Source organism: Brassica oleracea, chromosome C5 (genome assembly GCF_000695525.1).
Source record: "Brassica oleracea var. oleracea cultivar TO1000 chromosome C5, BOL, whole genome shotgun sequence".
Taxonomy (NCBI): domain Eukaryota; kingdom Viridiplantae; phylum Streptophyta; class Magnoliopsida; order Brassicales; family Brassicaceae; genus Brassica; species Brassica oleracea.
Genome location: NC_027752.1, coordinates 18,106,620 through 18,126,694, shown reverse-complemented (window position 1 = coordinate 18,126,694; position 20,075 = coordinate 18,106,620). Strand labels below are relative to the sequence as shown.

At 36.9% G+C, this 20,075-nt stretch overlaps 3 protein-coding genes across 3 annotated transcripts; all 3 read left to right on the top strand.

The window, feature by feature from the left end:
- The first annotated feature begins 6,868 nt into the window (after nt 1–6,868).
- Nucleotides 6,869–8,600, top strand: LOC106293596 (protein NUCLEAR FUSION DEFECTIVE 6, chloroplastic/mitochondrial-like). Its single transcript, XM_013729275.1, has 5 exons — nt 6,869–6,930; nt 7,020–7,247; nt 7,331–7,446; nt 7,922–7,962; nt 8,167–8,600. The coding sequence occupies exons 2-4, from the start codon at nt 7,117–7,119 to the stop codon at nt 7,939–7,941; spliced, it is 267 nt and encodes an 88-aa protein (XP_013584729.1). The 5' UTR covers nt 6,869–6,930; nt 7,020–7,116; the 3' UTR covers nt 7,942–7,962; nt 8,167–8,600.
- A 3,059-nt stretch (nt 8,601–11,659) lies between these two features.
- LOC106344679 (uncharacterized mitochondrial protein AtMg00810-like) lies at nt 11,660–12,277 on the top strand. The gene has a single exon (XM_013784002.1). It carries the CDS (start codon nt 11,660–11,662, stop codon nt 12,275–12,277), a length of 618 nt encoding a protein of 205 aa, XP_013639456.1.
- Nucleotides 12,278–15,487: 3,210 nt separating this feature from the next.
- Nucleotides 15,488–19,859, top strand: LOC106344678 (protein CROWDED NUCLEI 4-like). Its single transcript, XM_013784001.1, has 4 exons — nt 15,488–15,740; nt 16,079–16,589; nt 17,697–19,564; nt 19,660–19,859. Exons 1-4 carry the CDS (start codon nt 15,488–15,490, stop codon nt 19,857–19,859), a joined length of 2,832 nt encoding a protein of 943 aa, XP_013639455.1.
- Nucleotides 19,860–20,075: the final 216 nt, after the last annotated feature.

Genomic DNA, 20,075 nt, shown 5'->3' with positions numbered 1-20,075 from the left:
GCTGATATGTTGGTGTAGAACTGATCTGGACGGTTGTAGTCAGCCAAAGTCTTGGGTCGCGCAGCCTCATCTACAAGTAAAATAGTACATGTAGCATTAGCATCAGACGCAGGGATTGCAGCCCCGTGAGCATCTATCCTCTGACCTGCTGCATTACGCAGATGACCCTCCAGGTCATGCAGGTCACCATTATTATCTCGTACAAGTATCAAAGTCGCAACCATATCTCGCGGCTCAGTATCGATCGATGTCTGGGATGGAGTATCGATCGATGTCGGATTGACGATGTCGGTCGATGGAAGATGAGTGTCTTCGGTCGACGGTGGTGAGCGAGTATCGGTCGACGGGACTAGTATCTGGATCGACGGTGGTTGAACGAAATCGAGCGACGAACAGGTGTTGTTGTCGATCGATGAGGAGCGCGCTTCTTTGCGGATTGAACGATCCAAACTTGCAGGATCTGGTGAGAATAGTATTTGGGTTTCCTTGTTGCTTCTAGTACTGCTGGGCATGTACCTGAAAATCCAAGAAAAAATTTTGTGTCAGAAACTTAACAAAAATTAGATCGAATATGCGATCAAAGTTCCCCGGCAACGGCGCCAAATTGATACCACTTAAATTACCCTAATGAGTGATTTATACTCTCTCAAATAAGAGGTCGAGTTGTAGTACTTAGGGATCGAATTCACAGGGAGCTAGGGAACCTAAGAACTCTAATATGATTTGTTAAGTTAGATGGTTTTAGAGATTTAAATGTAAATTGCAGTTTTTATATTGAACAAATGTTTGTTCAATAGATTGATTGAGGTTTTGGTACTTAAAAATAAATAGTTAGACTTAGGGTTTTTATTCATGAAACTTGGGATTATAATTCTATAGATGCCTAATGAGTTGCATGCATGATAATGTAAAGCTCAACTACTTAGTCAACAAGTCTATCAGCTTTCACATGTTTAGACTTGTCTACTAACTAGATCTAATGATCTCAACTATCGTATGTCGACCAATAGAAAGTGTCGATCGATGATCCTATAGGGATATCGATCGATACACCTTTCACTCTGTCGATCGATTATTCAATAATGATATCGATCGACGCGCTTCTAGTTAATCTAGAGATATGAATTAATGAACAATCCTAATGACAATAACCACAACTAGCAATATATAGTTGGGGGCTAATCCCTCCTAACCTATTTAAACCCTAAAATCTAACAATGGAACTACTCAGACATGGCTAAGCAATAAATAACAGCAGTTAGGTAAGAAAACTTCTTTAGAATAGTAAATAGATATTAATAGAGTTCCAATCAAAAATTATAACTTTGGATCTTCTCTCCAATCTATCAATATCCTAGAAAACCTTGCTGTGAAAATAATAAAACAAGAAAAGCACACTCTGCTTCTAACATGGTGACAAAGCTTATATAATTAGGTTAAAACTCGTTAGGGGCAATCTTGTAAATTGGTGAAGACTTGGGCTTCAAATCGGCTGTGACCAAACGGGTTTTCTGCGCGCTTCGCTGTCGATCGATATCAAGATATGAACATCGATCGATTATTCCTCTCTAATATAGACCGATGGTCGAGCTCAATGGTCATCTCGGGTGCTTGCTCCAAATATCTCTAAAATGCTCCAAAATTATCACTTATCTCCAAATCACTTTTGATCTTATAAATATAATAAATGGACTCTATGATATAATAATTATTAGTAAAAACACCTATAGAGTCAATCAATTTTGCACACAATTATGAAGGAAGCTTAGAGGAATCACAATTTGAAAGAAAAATATTAGTTATTGCATCTGGGCTCTCTTATTTCCCTTAAAAGGAAGTAAAATTTAGAATTAGAGTTTTCAAAATTCAGAGGTTTTTCAGACAGATTTTTTCATCAGTTCCATAAATCCTAATCAATGACCCTTCTCCACACCTACATGTATTTGGCATCCCTCTTTTCTTTTCACATCTGTGTCTCGAATTTCCTGCAACATTCAAAGAATCAAAGGCACAACGGAAGAAAATAAGAAAAGAAACTAACGAGAATTTCGGAACTTAAAGCTATGAATTAATTTTTCAATCGATACAGAGGAGGAGTTTGGGTTTGATGAAGAAGCCATTGATTTGCAGTCGAAAACCTGAAACCTTTGAGTCTGTCGTCGGGGAAGAGAAAGGAAGAAGAAACAAAAAATTTAAACTTAACTCTAAAACGAAGTCGTCTTGAGTTATTTTTTTTCCCACAAACCCATTTTTAAACGACGTCGTTCTCTATCCTCGTTGCTGGCACAACAGTTCAGTCATCATTCATAACGAAGAAAGATAACACTATTTGCATCAATGTATGAATTAACAACATTTTTATACTTCAGGTATGCATATTTCATGAAACAGTACTGCATGTATGTAAACGTACGGTTCTTATATGCAGGTACGAATTGTCGCATTTGGTAAAAGTGCAGGTCCAAATATGCTGTTTTCTCATCATTGGTCCTATCAATTTGTTGCCGCCAACAAAATTGATGGCTATGTACCTCTTGGTTATAATAAGCTTTAGACGACTTTATCACAACAAGAAAAGGAAAAAAATGTCGAACTGAAATCAGCATGAGAAGAAAAAGGGTTGATGATTGTGAGTGATAGTTGAAGCGATCCTTTAAGAAACCCTTGGATTAGTTTCATAGATACTTTTGGATGTGGTCATGTGTTTCTTAAGGCTGAGAATTGTTCCAGTGAAATAAAAGATAAATTCTTCATTGGTAAATTTATGAAAAAAGTTATTCATCAAATGGATGATCAAAATATTGTATAAGTAATAATGCACAAAATTGTATGGTAGCTTGAGACCTTATCAAGGGTAGGTTTCTTCATATCAGTTGGACATCATGTGTTGTTCACACTCTCAATCTAGCTTTGAGGAATATTTGTGCTATAAAGAATGTGGAAAAAAATCAAGAAACATATGAGTGTAACAGAATTACTGAAATTCATGGGGAGGCCCTTGCAATGAATTAAAACATTTTATCATGATCCATAACATAAGTTTAGCAATTTTTAGTATTAGATTACTTTCGGTTGATGATAAATAATTTTGCCTCAATCGTTATGATGCTTAAGAGATTAATCTTATATATTAAAACAGAAGTCACAATCTTGATTTATGTGTGATTTTTTTAAAAATGGACATAATGGACTTATTCCTAGAAAGTCATGTTACATTTAATCTTTAATCTTATTATTTAAATTTTGGGTCTACCAGAAATTTTTATTGGGCTATCAATAATTAGATTTAAACAATAGATGATTCATTGGATTTATAGATATTATAAATTAAATAGATATAATTTAATATTGGAATGCTATACCTCCAAATGCTAAATATTTAAATATTTATCGATGTTAACTTTTAAAATTATAAAGATTTTTTTTTAAATAACAAAAATCATATTATCTAACAATGATTAATCTTTACTACCTTAAACCAATGAAAACAAATTTTAAACTATATAGTTTATTTTAAAAATTAAACAAAAACTAAATGTTTAATTATTTACTCGAAAATATAAATCTATGAAGCGAAAAGTTTAATTTTTTAAAAATTTTCTAAATTTTTGAAATGTTACAATATCTTTGAATATGACAATAAAACAATATTTTACTAATCTTTATATATATAGTTACGATTTTAATAATAAAATAATAATCTGAAAATATATATATAGAAGAATAATCTATTCAATGAAAAAAAATATAAAGTAAATTTATTATGTTTTAAAAATTGATAGACATATATATATATTATAATATATACCAATTTAGAATTGAAAACAAAATATTTATATAAAAATAAATGATAACAAAAACCCGCGCGGTTACGTGGGTAGAGATCTAGTTTTTATTAAGAGGAGTCTTCAAGCCATAGTTATAAGTGAAGAGTTGACTACTTACACAAATGATGACATTGTGAAAGAAAACTTTGTTAAGAAAATTTTGAATGATCATTGGTGGGGAAATATGCCTTATATTATTGATTTCACAAGACCTATTTATGAGATGATATATGGGATGTGGGATTAAATTATCGAGAAGGTGGAGATTGAGATTTACAAGAGAGAAAATTGCCCATGTCTAAATTCAATCTATTTATGGTGTTTATTTATGAAAATTTGGTGGTTCGCTGAACGAAACACAACATTCTTTTACATTGTCGAGCTCATTCTTTAAATTTAATGTATGATTTTAAGATATGTGATTTTTCTTTTGTTGTATATATACATATTTTTTATTTTGTATAATTTTAGTGATGAATGGCGAAATGAAGATTTTTCAAGATGTGGTCTACATAAAAATGCAAAAATTTCACGTGAAAGGATGAAGTGTTTTTAAAAATTATTTATAATTAATCGATGATGATCATATAAAAGTTAAGAGGAATATGCATTAATCACTCTCTATGAACAGTGGTTTTTTGAAGTTTAACACATTCATTTCAATGATGTCTACTATATAACCCAGTAATTGGTGAACTAATTTTTGTGCTTAAACTCTTTAACTTCAAATTTCAGCTTTTAAATTACCAAGGCAACCTAATTATTTTTCATGAAATCATAGGCTGAGCTAGCTGGAATACCTATTCACCCATTCATTCATTCATCCACTAATGAAAGAAAATTAAATGCAAGGCATGTCCAAAACTTGATTTTCTTCCACAACAACCTCCAACTTTGATTAACAAATTCTGACCAATATGAAACTAAAAAGACTAATATGTGGGATACTAGCAGAGGCGAAGGCACATTGTCAACAAGGGTGCACTTGCACCCACAAAAATAATAAATTTTACAATTTTAAGCTTAAAACCAATAGAACTTGTTAGTTAAATTGGTAAAAATCATATTATGCATCTATAGTTTTCAAGTTCGATTCCCTTTACTAATTTTTGTATTAAATGATGCACCTATAGAATAAATCTTTTGGCTTCGCCTCTGGATATTAGTGGAGATGGATTTGATTCTATGGAAAATGTAGGATTCTTGGAGTTTGCCAACATCTCACTAAATGATCTAGAGTTAAAAATGAGCTACTTGATGATTGACTTATTTCTTATTTCTAATATATTGAACAAATGTGTTTTTAATGTTGAAACTTATGTTTGATATTTGATATTTTGACTTATGAATATTTTATGTTTTCTTATAATTTAATTTGTTATGATTTTGAATCTAATTTTTTTAAGTTTGCTGTATTTTGTCCCTAGTTAATGTGTCAGTAGTGCAACATAGGTAATGAAAGAAAGCACAAGAAGCAAGTATATGGTTTTGTCAACCAATTTTCCAATGATTAACAAAACGGTCTGAGCAGAATTATAGGTCGACAATATACTTTGAAAAACCGAAGCTGTAGTGCTTATTCTAATGCTCGTCCATAACTCATGGAGGAGCCCATTAGCATTTGATTTATGTTCGTTAAACATTTATTTTTGACTATCTTGTAAATAAATATTTTTTATTATTTAATCCATTAACATTTCATAAAAAAAAATCTAAATCTAAGTTGAACCGTCTCAGTGATTATGAATAAGTTGGTTTAACATTGAAGGTAACCAACCAAATAAAACCCTCTTTAAAAGTAGAGTATGAGAGGATCAAGACGAGAAGCAACCACTGGATGAATGCGGTTAAGGTGTCATAGTAAGGGAAGAACCTGAAACCAGAGTTGGAGACGAGCCGAGGAAAGGTGTTGGATTGGCTTAGCAAGCCATCAGGCTTAATGCTTTAAGGCTCTCATTTTTTGTTCCCGATAATGTGTACTCATGTAAAGTATCTAAAACTATGATGAAGCCAACTTAGAAACATGTATTTTGTATGAATCTCTCGACTCAAATGAGTGGGTTATCGGTAACTCCTACAAGTCCAGGTATATTCCCAGTGGCGAGCGTCTACACAAACATGGACTATCTTTTCTGGAGGAAAAATAATATCATTGTACTAGACCAAAACAGGGATCTTTATCCCTGGATAATATGGTATATTTGGAAGGCTCGCAATGATAAGCTTTTCAGGGGTATAGATAGAGACCCTTTGGAACTCGTTCGATACGCAGAGAGTGAATGCCAAGCCTGGTTTAACGCAAATGAGATGATACCGCAACAAGTCCGGGACAGCAATAATGATGTAAGCCAAGTCTTAAGCTTGGGTAATATCTGCTTGCTAGATGGATCTTGGACAGCTTCTGATCGTTTTAGTGGATTTGGATAGGTCTGGATGGATAGTAGGGAGGACATACAGCTTATGGGAACACGAAACTTTACTCGATGTGAATCAGCGTTGCATTCGGAGGTAGAAGCGCTGCGATGGGCGATGGAGAACATGCTTCAACACTCGCTGTGCCAGAGCTTTGGAACGGACTGCAAATAGCTGATCGCAATGATAAATGAACCCCAGAAGTGGCCAAGATTTGTGACAGAGCTGGAGAAGATAGAGACGCTGTAGATTTGTTTTCCGGATTTCAAAATCACCCATGTACCACGTCTGTGCAATCAGTTTCCTGATTTTTTAGCTAAGACTGCTAGGAGCTTTCATAGGGAGATACTTTTCATTGGTTGTTCTATTCCGGTCTGGTTACCCAGACCATCTCAAGCTTGAGTAATAAAATGGCCGTTTGACGTCAAAAAAAAAAAAAAAAGAGTGGGTTAACAAACAAACAGCTTGAGATGTATCTTAATGAATGGGTTAACGCCATAGATGAAAGAAATGGTGAATAATTACACTTTTACCGTATGATTTCCATAGCATACCAAATGGAATCTAACTCTTTCGTATAAATATGGTGCACAGAGGAGAATGCACAAACTCAACAAGCTACTATAAAGCCATATCCACAGCAGGAGCAAGTCTTCTCTAGCCACAACAATTCTCACAAGCCACAGTGGTTGTAAGCATGAACAATAGTGAATGTTCAAAAAAACACTAGACAGTACTAATTATGCATTTTGATTAATGTTTAAACGGGCTATTTTTAAGAATTAGTGTAGGTGCAGCTGCACTGGACCAGTCGATCCCTAAACTCTCTCACAAAAGAGAAGAAAAAAAAGGCCTAATCGAAAATCCTAATAATTCAATGTCCGCCGCAAGCCGAGCATCCGCCGCCGCGTCAAAGCTCTCCACCGGTCCCAAACCTATGCCGGCGGCATCATCTCGGTCTGCGTTTGGGATGCCTAAACAGAGCCCTCTTTCAAACCGCGTTTTCAGGCAAGCCAGTGAGAACCATCCCGAAACACTGATGATTAGATTAGCTCCAATCTGAATGAATTCTTTTTTGTTGGGAATGAAAGATCTCCTGTAGAACTGAGCTGCTGCGTGGAGACGATGCTCCCTTACCACACGGCCACTGCTTCCGCCTTGCTCAACTCGATGCTCTCGGCTTCGCGCCGTGGTTGGATCGTGGAAGGTACCCCCACACGCCGTGGTTACATGTTTTGTTGACTAATGCACGAACTAACCTTCGAAGGGACGACCTAGTTTGATTTGATTTGAAGCTTGAATGTTTTAGTGGAGAGATTTGTAGTAATGATCCAGTGTTATATGTTGCTTTGTATCTTACCATGTTACTCTAGTCTCGTGGATTGATGAAACAAGGTTCTTAATGCTTCCTTGTTGTGAGCTAAAGTTTAGACTTGTTATGTGTGTGCGTTTTCTTTGTGTTCGCATTGTTGATTTGTTTGCTAGCTTTATAAGCCTTTTCTGTCTTCGATACCATTTTTTTTTTGTGGATCTTAATTTTCTCGTATGATGATTATCTGTGATTTTCTTTCCTCATGTCCTATATTAAAAAGCTCTTATATATAGGTCTATTCCCCCTAAGGTCATTAGTGTTTCTTATCTTCACAAAATTGTTTTACAAATCATTTGTTTTTGCTTTGTAGGTCTACACGAGACTAGATGAAGATGAATCAACAAAACATGGGTGTCTCAATTTTATCCTCTAGTCTTTGGAAGTTTGGTGTTTTACTTGTTTCCTAGATAACATGAGTCACTTGTGGTTAATTCTGCGTGATTGTCTTAGTTGTTACTACTGTTTGATATACTATTTATAATATCTCTGAACCTTTCAGATTAGAACACTTGTCATTAGCATAAGCATTAGCACTGATACATTGTATTCACTCAGATTGCAATGATGATGTTGTATGATGGATGATTACTGGGGAGAGGTCCGCGATTCATTCAGTCTAAAAGACAAGCTTCTTGGTTTCTTAAACATGAACGTAGGGCAGTGGCAGTTTATAAAAGAAACAATTTGCGTCTCTTCGGTCACAAATAAAAGTTTGTAGGTCTCTTTTGTTTTTCCTGTGGTGAAAGTTTCTAATGGAGTGCATGCATCGTTTGTTTATGGTGTGTTGTAGATGGATGACTCACCTTCTCGCCACTGCAATAAAAAGAGGAAGTGTGTTTAAGACCACATTGTTTTGATTCTTGAACCATAAGAATTAAGAGGTGTTTTTGCTTATAAATATTTTACTAGATATTGATAAATAAAACATGGAAGTATCATTGCTCTCTGAAAGCTCTTTCCGTTGTATAAATCTATACTATAAGATACAGATTGGGTCAATTTGCTGTTTAGACGGAAACTTGAGATTCTCTTTACCTTGCCGACCATATAAGTTTATGGATTTTAACCAAAAGTAAAATCACAAATGAGCCAGAGACATCGGAAAGCCCTAAAATGACACGTGATGAGCGTAGAGTCGACAAGGCCAATGCGATTGGGGAAGAATAGAGAGACTAGAGAGTCTATATTTTGATCGACTCGGGAACGAACGAGACGTAAATTGGGGGATCATTATCTACGTACGTTACATGAGAGTTACCACAATCACCTTCTTGTTTTTTTCTCCCACCATCATAAGTCCCGCTTAGTCCCATTCCCAAAAAGGTTATTAGATTATACTCTCCGTTTCGTACGGATCCACGTTCTAAAAAAAAATTGTTTCAAAAAGATACATTTTATATTTTTTCAATGTATTATTTAATGAAAAATTGTAAATTTCAAAAAAATTAATGGTGATTATTGAATTTCTATCGGCTAAAAGTTATGGAAAATTGTTATTCATAAAAAAAAATGCATTTACAGTCAAATTTTAATGTGTTTTTTAAATATGTGTAAAAAATGTATCTTTTTGAAACGGAAAGAATTAATGCTGTCGGCCAAATATATTTCGTACGCGACCAAAATTGTACCATCTCAAAGAAACCAGCTCGAGTGTTTCGCATAGCTGTATTCTTCATTCCTAACGTTCATTTTGCAGAGAAAATAGCTTATATCGAGTTTATTACGTAATTTTCTACCAGTTACCCACCAATATATCCGACATATAATTCATACTACCATAATGACATGCATGTCAGAGTCTTTACTTCTAAAAGTGCATCATATAGACTAATTAACAATAGTTAATTGAGGCGGAATTTATTTTCGTAATCATAAACTTTATGAAATATTTAGATGAATACACACACTCAGCCATAAGTTTAGACTTTAGATTCAAATACTAATAATATTGCAACTTTAGGGATAAAAGAGTCAATTTAACATTTTTATTGTTTCACGCATCAAAGCAGTTTTTTTTTTTTTTTGTCATCGACTTTTACAGACTCATACTGACTCTGTAAACCAAATTGGGTGATCTGCATCCATGTGAACGACGAAAGACGGCTGCTTCTTAACACTGCGTGCTAGTCTATCCGCCTTTGTATTTTGCGTTCGGGGTACATAGATAATCTCTGATCGGGTAAAACTCTCTTGCAGGATCTTGATATCATCCAAATAATTTGCAAAAGCAGGTCATTCCTCTGGTGTTGAAACCATCTTCACCAATTGAGAACAATCCGTTGCAAACGTAACATGAAATTGACGTAAATTCCTCATGCATACCATTGCCCAGAGTAGCGCTTCCATCTCCGCATGAAGGGGAGAGAGACTAGCCCTAACATTCCTTGCCCCCAGCAAACCATCAAATCCTTCTAAAGTACTATACCAATCTTGTCCTGAAAAGGAATCCCCCTCTTTCCATGAACCATCCGCAAAACACCATCTTCCTGGGATTGAGGGCATAATCGTGGCTACTATTGGTGGGGTAGCCCTCTGCTCATTCAATATTTGTGCCTCAGCCCACAAAGTTGATTATGTTTCTGCCAGTTTAAGCGTATCCAAAGAATCAATGTCCAGATCACTGAAAACTTTATTATTCCTAGCTTTCCAAATATACCATAGTATCCATGCAAACTGATGATCTTCCATTTGCGGAACCACTCTCCAGAACAGATGATCGATGTTTGTGAAGAGAGCACTTGTCGGAAAGATAGCTGGATTTGATGGTATCTTCGAAAGAGCCCAAACCTGCATTGCTGGAGGACACTCAAAGAACACATGGTTAATAGACTCTTCCTGAGCTCCACATCTTCCACAAGAAATATCCCCTTGTATTCCCCGTGCATGTAAATTTTTCTTTACTGCTATACATCCTGTCACAAGTTGCCATAGAAAATGTTTTAACTTTGGTGGGCAACGTATTTTCCAGCAGTTAGCCTTCAGAGCATCCACTGTGGGTCCAATTAATAATGGTGGTCTTTCCCTATCTGGATAGAGCCGTTCTACCTGGTATCCTGATTTGACCGTATATTTTCCAGACTTTGTGAAATGCCATCCATCCCTATCTATCCTCCGAGACCTGCTTAGTGGTATACTTTCTATAAGTTTCGCGTCCTGCGGATCTACCAAAGCCCGGATTGCCTGTGAATTACAATTGTGTGAGTTAGGGTCAATGAGAGACTCCACTGTAAGGTCCGGATATAAATTGTGTTTATTTTTATTTGCTGGTCTCGGGCGAGTGGTTGGGAGCCATGGATCATTCCATACTGAAATAGAAGAACCAGATCCCACCCGTTTGATTAGTCCTTTGCTTACCAGAGATCTAGCTGAGACAATATTCCACCAGCCATATGACGAAGAATATGAACGGATCGGTTCCAAAGGTGAAGCATTTCTGAAATACCGACCTTTGAAGACGCGAGAGAATAAAGTGTTTGGCCTCTCTATCAGACGCCATAACTATTTACCAAGCATCGCTGTGTTGAAATCAGTGATGTCTTTGAACCCTAAACCTCCTTCATCCTTGGCCACACATACTTTGTCCCATGATTTCCAGTGCATGCCTCGTGTACTTCCCCCTAGACTCCACCAGAATTGTGATACCGCACTCGTCAATTTTTTCACAGTTGCCTTAGGTAAACGATAGCATCAAAGCAGTTATACAACAACAATAATATCTTCTTCTTCTTCTTCAAAATTTCATTTATGCTTCTTTCTCACTCTTTTCTCATTCTCTCTTGCAATGGCGAATCTGCCGTTTCTATCTGCGATCCTTACAACCGCCGATCAAAATCCGCTCATCACTGAAAGAGGATAACAACATTAGTTATCTCTTAGATACGTTAGAATATTGTGCATAGAATATTCTGTAAAATCAAGGATCATATCCCTGATTTCCTGATATCCCCGACAAGCTTATGTGATTCTCTATGTTGATGACATAATAGTAACAGCATCCACTCCTCCCCTTCGCGATGCAATTATAAAAGTCCTCAGCTCGGAATTTCCAATGTCAGACTGCGGTGTCATCAGCTCCTTCTTGGGTATATCTGCTCAGTTCAATGAGAAAGGATTATTTCTCAATCAAACACGGTATGCTCAGGAGATCATTGAGAAGGCTGGAATGCAAGAGTGTAAACCGTGCGCTACACCGGTGGATTTAAAATCAAAACTTGCGGAAGAAACAGGTGATAAAGTGAAAAATCCAACAGAATATAGAAGTCTGGCTGGTGCTTTACAGTATTTGACATTCACAAGACCGAATATCTCTTATGCAGTTCAACAAGTGTGTTTGTTTATGCATGATCCTAGACAACGACATCTCACTGCCCTAAGACGAATCATCCACTATATACAAGGAACAAAGACACAAGGGTTACAACTACTCAAGAAGCAAAAGACAATAATGACAGTGTACTCAGATGCTGATTGGGGTGGCTGTCCAAGCACAAGACACTCAACTTCTGGCTTCTGCGTTTTCCTTGGTGACAATATGGTTTCCTGGAGCGCGAAGAGACAACCCACAGTATCGAGGTCCAGGCAGAGGCAGAGTACAAAGGAGTTTTCAATGCGGTTTCAGATGCTTGTTGGATACGTAACCTCCTTCTTGAAATGGGAAGGCCACTAGATCGAGCTACTTTGGTGTATTGCAATAATATCAGTGCTGTATATCTCTCCAGCAATCCAGTTCAACATCAACGAACAAAGCATATAGAAGTCGACATCCACTTTGTCCGAGAGAAGGTGAAGATGGGCACTGTTGGAGTCTTACACATACCCTCGACGCTTCAGTATGCAGATATCTTCACAAAGGGCCTCCACTCGGTCTTATTCAACAGCTTCCAGCCCAGTCTTGGCGTGTCTGAACCCACGCTGCAACTGCGGGAGGGTGAAAGAGGATAACAACCATTAGTTATCTCTTAGATATGTTAGAATATTGTGTATAGAATATTCTGTAAAGTCAAGCATCATATCTTGTGCACATTAGTTATCTCTTAGATATCCATGATATCTTGTAACCGAATGAGTTATATATACGTGAATAATACTATGAACATTTCAAGGGAAATCATTTGCTTTCAACCACGAAAAGATACTTCCTCATCCTAAAGCTACGGATTTTCACCTACCACGAACTCTCCGCCGCTACAAACGGCGGTAATTTCCTCGGGAATGGCAGCCAAGGAAGAGTTTACAAGGCGTTTCTAGATGGCGGTAAGCTTCTCAAAGAACACTGATCTCCTCATCATGGGATGATAATCACAAATGCAGTAGCGTGAATCAGGTGGACAACAAGATCGATATCCTCTGGCGAGGTCATCACCGTGGGATGGTCAACTTAATCTGTTACTGCGTTGACGAAGCTGCTGGTCGTCGAGTACATGCCTAGCGGTACACTTCACGACCACTTGCATTTCATTACCCGCACAGCTGGAACCAGAGAATCAAACACGCACTTCAGATAGCGATTACCGTCAACGCGCTGCACTCCGCCGAAACTCCAGTGATCCACCGCGACATCAAGTCGGATTGGCGTTGATCGGAAACGTGGATGATGAGCATCTGAAAGCAACGCTTCCAGCTGGGATGATGAGATGTTTAGATCCGTCCTACTTGATGCCTGGGATTGTTCAGCTTCGGGATACTGTTGTTAGCGGCAGAGACACTATCGATTTGAATTAAGGTCCGTCCGCCGTGAGAGTCAGGAAGGTATCTAGCGACTGAGGATGATTGAGATATAGACAAGAGAACAGTCCCCGCGCGTGCCTTTGTAGATAATGCGGTGGTTACAACGTTCATACTGTATGATGAAGCTTAGCAGGTCGAGGTCGGTGGTGTTCGAGATTATCAATATCTCAACTTTCTGATTATCAATATCACAAATCAATATTACGTGCTATGTTGCTAGAACAATAAAACAGAGTAATACTGAACCTTAACTTTATTATTTGAAAAGAATGAATTTTTATTTTACAGGACACTTACAACACTTTAAATAGACTCGAAACAGTACAAAAGAACAAGACAAAGAGTTGTGTCTCTTACGTAGAGTTGTGTCTCTTCTTTCTCATGACTCTAGATCAATAACTAACTTAATAACATATTATGACTCTTAATACATAAAACCTAATATATTTAGGAACTCAATTATTCGACCAACACTCCTCCTTAATTGAGTTTCTTTTTTACTCCAAACTTCTCTCTCTTAATTCTTCAAATCTTGACTTGTTCAATTCTTTCGTGAGAATATCTGCAATTTGGACTTCTCTTTGGCAATATTTGAGTTGAATAAGACTTTTGTCTTCTACCTCACGTACGAAATGTTTGTTTGCATTTTCTTCTTGTGCAAGTAATGCATTAGCCGATTTAATCCATCTAAATGGAAAACTCGTGTGCTTCATCTTGATATTCAATATCCTTTATCCTTGAGGGTCGTCTATGAAACATCGATTGGCTTTAAACAAGACTCCATACCCATTTGATACCATTTACGAAACACTTAACATATTCATTGCTAAGTTCAGCACTAGAAACACCTCTTTGATGATCTTCTCTCCTTGGCTTGTCATCACTTGGATATTCCCTTTCCCTGCCGTGATTACTTGTTGACAATTCCCCACTTTGATTGGTATTTTGATACTCTTATCAAGAGTGATGAAGTATGAGATTTCCTTGGTCATGTGGTTAGTACATCTGCTGTCAACTAACCATGTTTCATCATCTACTGTTGATGATGCTTCTTCTTCAACTGCACTAAACAGCATGTGACCTTCATCATCTGACTCATCTTCTATTTCTTCAATACTTAGATCCACACCTTCAGTCTTTCTAAGTTTGCAGTCTTTTGCTACTGTCCCGGTTTGTTACATACGAAACACTTTCTTTCATTGTTTACAAACTTTTGTGAAGAGGCTCCTTGGCTCTTCATTTTCTTCAACCAACATTCACTTTCATTGTGATTGCTTCGTTTGCAAACTCCACACCATTTGTTTCTGTTATTTCCATCCACATACCCAAATTTCCCTCCTCGTGATCTGACTTGAAACACTCCTTCAATTGAACTCTCGTCTCGTGAAGCAATACGATTCTCTTGTGCTTGTAGAGTACCGATTAACTCTGTCACAGCCAATGTTTGTAGATCCTTTGTTTGCTCCATCACTGCTACGATACTATCAAATATTACAGGGAGAGAGATGAGTATTTTTTGAACAATTTGATAATCTGTTTTTTCTTCTCCATGGACTCTTAATTGATTTGCCAAATCAATTAATTTTCCTGTGAAAACCTTGACATTTTCACCATCACTCATCTTTAGGTTTTCATATTCTCTTCTCAATGACTGGAGTTTGATCAATCGAACTTGAGAAGTTCCTTGAAACTCAGATTCCAATGCATCCCAAGCAATTTTAGAAGTAGCCGCTGGTGCTATACGCGGAAATATTTGATCCGACACTGCCGTTTGTAACAGTTGCAGGGCCTGTTGGACTAAGCTTGAAGTAGCTTGAAGTAGATTGAAGAGCAAGCTATTACATTCCTACCGAGTCATGGAATAGGAAATTATCTATTTGTGTGATTCCTAATGAGTTTAGGAAATTGTGAGTTATATATAAGGAGATGCATATGATGTTGCATAACTTATGAGTTGTGAGATTGAGAGCTGTGAACTTAAGGTTTTGAGTGAGTTTCCTTAAGATTAATAAGAGAGCTAATTCTTATTATTAGAGTTCTTGCAACCTAGTTATCGAGATCGAGATTCTATATTTGGTATCAGAGCCACAGGTTCAATATTGAGTCAAACCCTAAATTCAGATTTGAGCAAACGTCGCGGTGAATTGTAATGGTTATGACGGTGAATTTATTCAAGTTAGACTCACTAGAGTCTGACATAGATATGACAACGACTAAGGTTGCGGTTCAACCTCAAGGACCCCTTGCAGATCTCAAGTTTATAAAGAAGAAGAAGAAGAAGAAGAAGAAGCACAAGCACAACAGGGTAGCTGGTGGTAATGAGATAGTAGACGTTGAAACCTCCAAACATAACGAAGAAAGTCAAATCCATGAGAAATCACTTCTCAACAGTGATGTTGATGGTGCTAAGACAGATATGGGAAGAGAAACCATGTTGATTGTGATATAGGAAATACATCACACAAACCTAAGAAGAAAAGAAAGAAGCAAAAGGGTAGTAGGAATAATGAAATAATCTTCGAAGGTTCTTTGAAACATGAGAGCCTACAAAAAGAGCTGAAGCGGGCGAACATGAAGTTAACTTCACAGGCCAGAGAGATTAAAGTTTTTTCATTCGCGTAGGGAAGGATACGAGAAGCTTGCTTCTATGAAACGAAAGCCAGATCGAATGCGGGTTGAGATTTCAATCCAAAACAAGAAGGTTTCTGTGGACGTTTCTGAATTTGAAAACATGTCACAGTTTTTGAGAGACAAGAAGAAGAGCTAGAGATTTCTATAGTGGTGAAGAGACTTGAGCAGCAAAAGACCAGTAAAACAGAAGCCAACTTGAAGAAACAAACAGAAGAATCTTTGATAGCTCAGGATGAAGCGAATAAGCTTCAGGAGGAAGCAATGAAACGCTTAGGAGAAGCCAATGAAACTATGGGGAACTTTAGGAGAGTGAAGAAACCTCTCACTGATGTAAGATTCAAGCCTGAAACATTGTTATCTTCAAGAGAGCAGAAAAAAAGAAAGGAACTACTATTAGAAAGACAATTAGAGGAACTCGAGGAACAGAGGGAAAGTGTGTCGTCGTCGTATATGCAAACCTTGAGAGATTCTCACACTGAAGTAGAGAGAGTAAAGCTCAGAGTCACGAAGATTAAGAACCTTGACCCTTCCTTGGAAGTTCAATTAAGAGCATTAGAAAAGAAAGAAAAGGTCATAACAGAGATGTCTTATAATCATGGAGAGGAGGCAGAGGATGAAGAGTATAAGATGGTGCATAGAATACTAAGAGAACATGAAGCTAATGGATGTAAACGATCGGATCTACCAACTAGGGGTGTTCAATCCGGATATCGGTTCGGTTTAGGTTCGGTTTTTTTCGGTTTTCGGTATTTCGGTTAGTAAAATATATCTACCATTCTAAATCCATATTTACTTCGGTTCGGTTCGGTTTATATACCTTCGGTTTTCGGTTTATTCGGTTTTATACCAAAAAACATAATTATTTAGTTTGAGATCATATTATATGAATTTTAGAGTCATATTGTTAATACAGTCATTTATTAAAAATATATTACATGTTCAAATAAATGAACAAAAAATGTAAAAATGTTTCTACCATCAAATAAAATAATCAAATCAATAACTAAAATCAAAGCTTGAAATTTTGAAAATAAAAATATGAAACAAAACAGAAACATGAAAGAAAAGTTTTCTCACTCTTACATATTTAGTGTTCATTAAAATCATGTTTTTTCAATTGAACACGAAACTCTGTTTGTTTATAGATAAGAAAAAAAATTGTGACAATTTTTCATTAATTATTGTCCATCAAATTTATAATCTTCATATTAATTTAGTGAAGACTAAAATAAAGCAAAGTGATCAAAAGAAAACTTAGAAAATAAGATGTCTGAATCGCGATGTATTGTTATTTAATTATAGTTCAAGTGTTTTACAAATTAAGGTTCTTTATTACTATAAAATTATGGTAATAGTTATTAACACAAATTTAACTTATGTAACAAATAGATTTTCATGTATTGTTATAAAATAGATACATATTTACATGCTTCTACTTTTAATCTGTTTTGTTCGGTTTATTCGGTTTAATCGGTTATATACCAAACCATATCCAAATCCTACGGTTTTTATAAAATGATATCCATTTGGTTTATATGATATATACCAAAACCAAACCATATTGTCTATTTCGGTTCGGTTCGGTACGGTTCGGTTTTACCATATTGAACAGCCCTACTCCCAACCATCTGTCAATCTCTATTTTGTGATAATCCCTACTTGAGAATGGCACTAGAAGATTATAGGAAAGAATGCAAGGTACGTACACGATTTGATACGGTATTTAGGTGGCAGCCTGACCGGACTGAGAGATACAAGAAAACAGAAATATGCCAGACTAACCCCAAGTTGAAGAACATATGCTTTCTGGATCTTGAGTATGGACTTACAGTTCGGGTCAAAGACACAGCACTCAACATTACCGCTCATGAGAAAGAGAAGCATTTTAGAGCTGCAGAGGAAGATATTAACCATAAGACAACTCTACTGGAGAATGAGAAGGATCAACTTAGAAACTTGCACTTAGATGATTTGAGGGGTCAAAAGCTTAAACTTCTGGCTGAATCAGATGGATTATCGGAAGAGAAAGACAAGCACGAGAATACAGGTTTGGGCAGATCATACCGAAACGGTTTGAGAGGTTTCGTGAAGAGAGACGAGACTTGCGGTCTTTCATCAGATGGTGTTGACGGTAAATTGAAAGAAGCTGCGTTACTTTACAACATCGACGATGAAAAAGAGTTACGAAAAGAAGCAGAGTCCATTAATTATCAAACAGAGACTTTGTCAATATGTTTCAGAGAGGAGCGTGATAACATCCCGGATGAAATGGATGCATTGAGGAATCAGCAAAAACGGAAGCTTGACAACGACAGCACCGAGGATCTCCGTGAGGTCAGTGCCGAGTCATTGAGTCGTTTCGAGACGACTCGGTTGCAGATCTTCGTGAAGATGATGTCTGGAGGGAAAACGATAGTGATCTACACCAACAAGAACGACTCAGTGGAGCAACTCCACCATAGAATCGAGCTAAAGACCAAGATTCCGGTGAAGGAGACATGTGTTATCTACATAGGTGAACAAGACTCCTCACTTCACCTCCTTGGCCGTAGCGATACCATGTACGCAGTCTCTCGAATGCTCAGAGGCGATTGGTTTGTCGCCATTAACAACAGCAAAGAGATCCTTGTTACGCTTTTCCCTAAGAAACGTAAGAAAGCCACATGTGAATATCTCAAGATTTTGTTGAACTCTTCAGTTCCAGCTGCTCTGGTGATGCTCTTTGCTTGTCCTTTGGAGATCAACAAATCATGTGCAAAGAGTTTGATTAATCTATGTTTTGATAGTTGCAAAGACTTGTCTGATAATCAGCAGAGGTGTTATTCACTTGTCGTGTTAGAGGTCTTTAGATTGCTTAAGAGAATTTGTTCTCGTAACAAGCTTTATGTGTCTTGTCGGAACACCTTGGGATCCGTGCTGGACCTATTTTTGGGTATTAAGATGCATAAAAAAGAGATGGAGTATTGCATTGAAAGCAAACGAGAAGAATTTGAAGATTCATGGAAAGGGAGAAAGAAGAAGTTGGAAAAGGAGTGTATACAGTCTCTCAAGGAATCAACAAAGAAAGAACTGGAACATGTTCAAGTGGAACTAAAGAGGTTGGATACCGAGAGACTGAATATCAAATTGAACTGTAAATGGAGGGAGAAAGAATGGGCTGAGTTGAGGGATTCGGTTGAAGAGCTAAAGATTCAAAGAAAGAAACTAGAGAGGCAAAACCATATGCTTCGATTTAGAAGAGAAGATATCCGACATGAGAATGAAGAACTTAAGAACTTAGAGAATCTGAAAGTTGCATTAGATGATATATCCACTGAAGTCGTTAAATGGGAGATGGCAGTGCGTTTCGAGATAAGTAATCTGGAGGAAAGTGGAATGGAGAATTATAGTATGATACATATATCAATGAAATATGGGGTGAAGCGATCAAAGTCTGAACTTGAAAAATACAGCGATGCTATAAGATACATGAGGAATGTGGGCTATCGTGAAACCAGACTGAAGCTATCTTGGTGTGTGAGGATGATAAGACGAGATATGCAAAGATTTGAAGTGTTTCGTAGAGCTGCAATGAAGATACATGAAACATATATTGGTAGAGTGGCACATATATTTTATTGTGGTGAAAGATTAATTATGTGGGGTTCAAGTAAACAAGAGACTGTTGTGTTAAAGCTGAAGACATGGCAGGGACAGAAGCTCTGGAGCAAGCTATATGGTTTCAAGAGTTACATCGGCATACACCCGGGAGTGAACAAAGAAGCAATATCGTGATGAAAGCATTTGGGAAAATAAAGTTCAAAGAGATGAGAAGACTTATTGGAGTTCAAGATGTGAGTGAAGATGAGTTCAAGCTTAAGGGGGAGAATGTTGGACTAAGCTTGAAGTAGCTTGAAGTAGCTTAAAGAGCACGCTATTACTTTCCTACCGAGTCATGGAATAGGAAATTATTTATTTGTGTGATTCCTAATGAGTTTAGGAAATTGTGAGTTATATATAAGGAGATGCATATGATGTTGCATAACTTATGAGTTGTGAGATTGAGAGCTGTGAACTTAAGGTTTTGAGTGAGTTTCCTTAAGATTAATAAGAGAGCTAATTCTTAT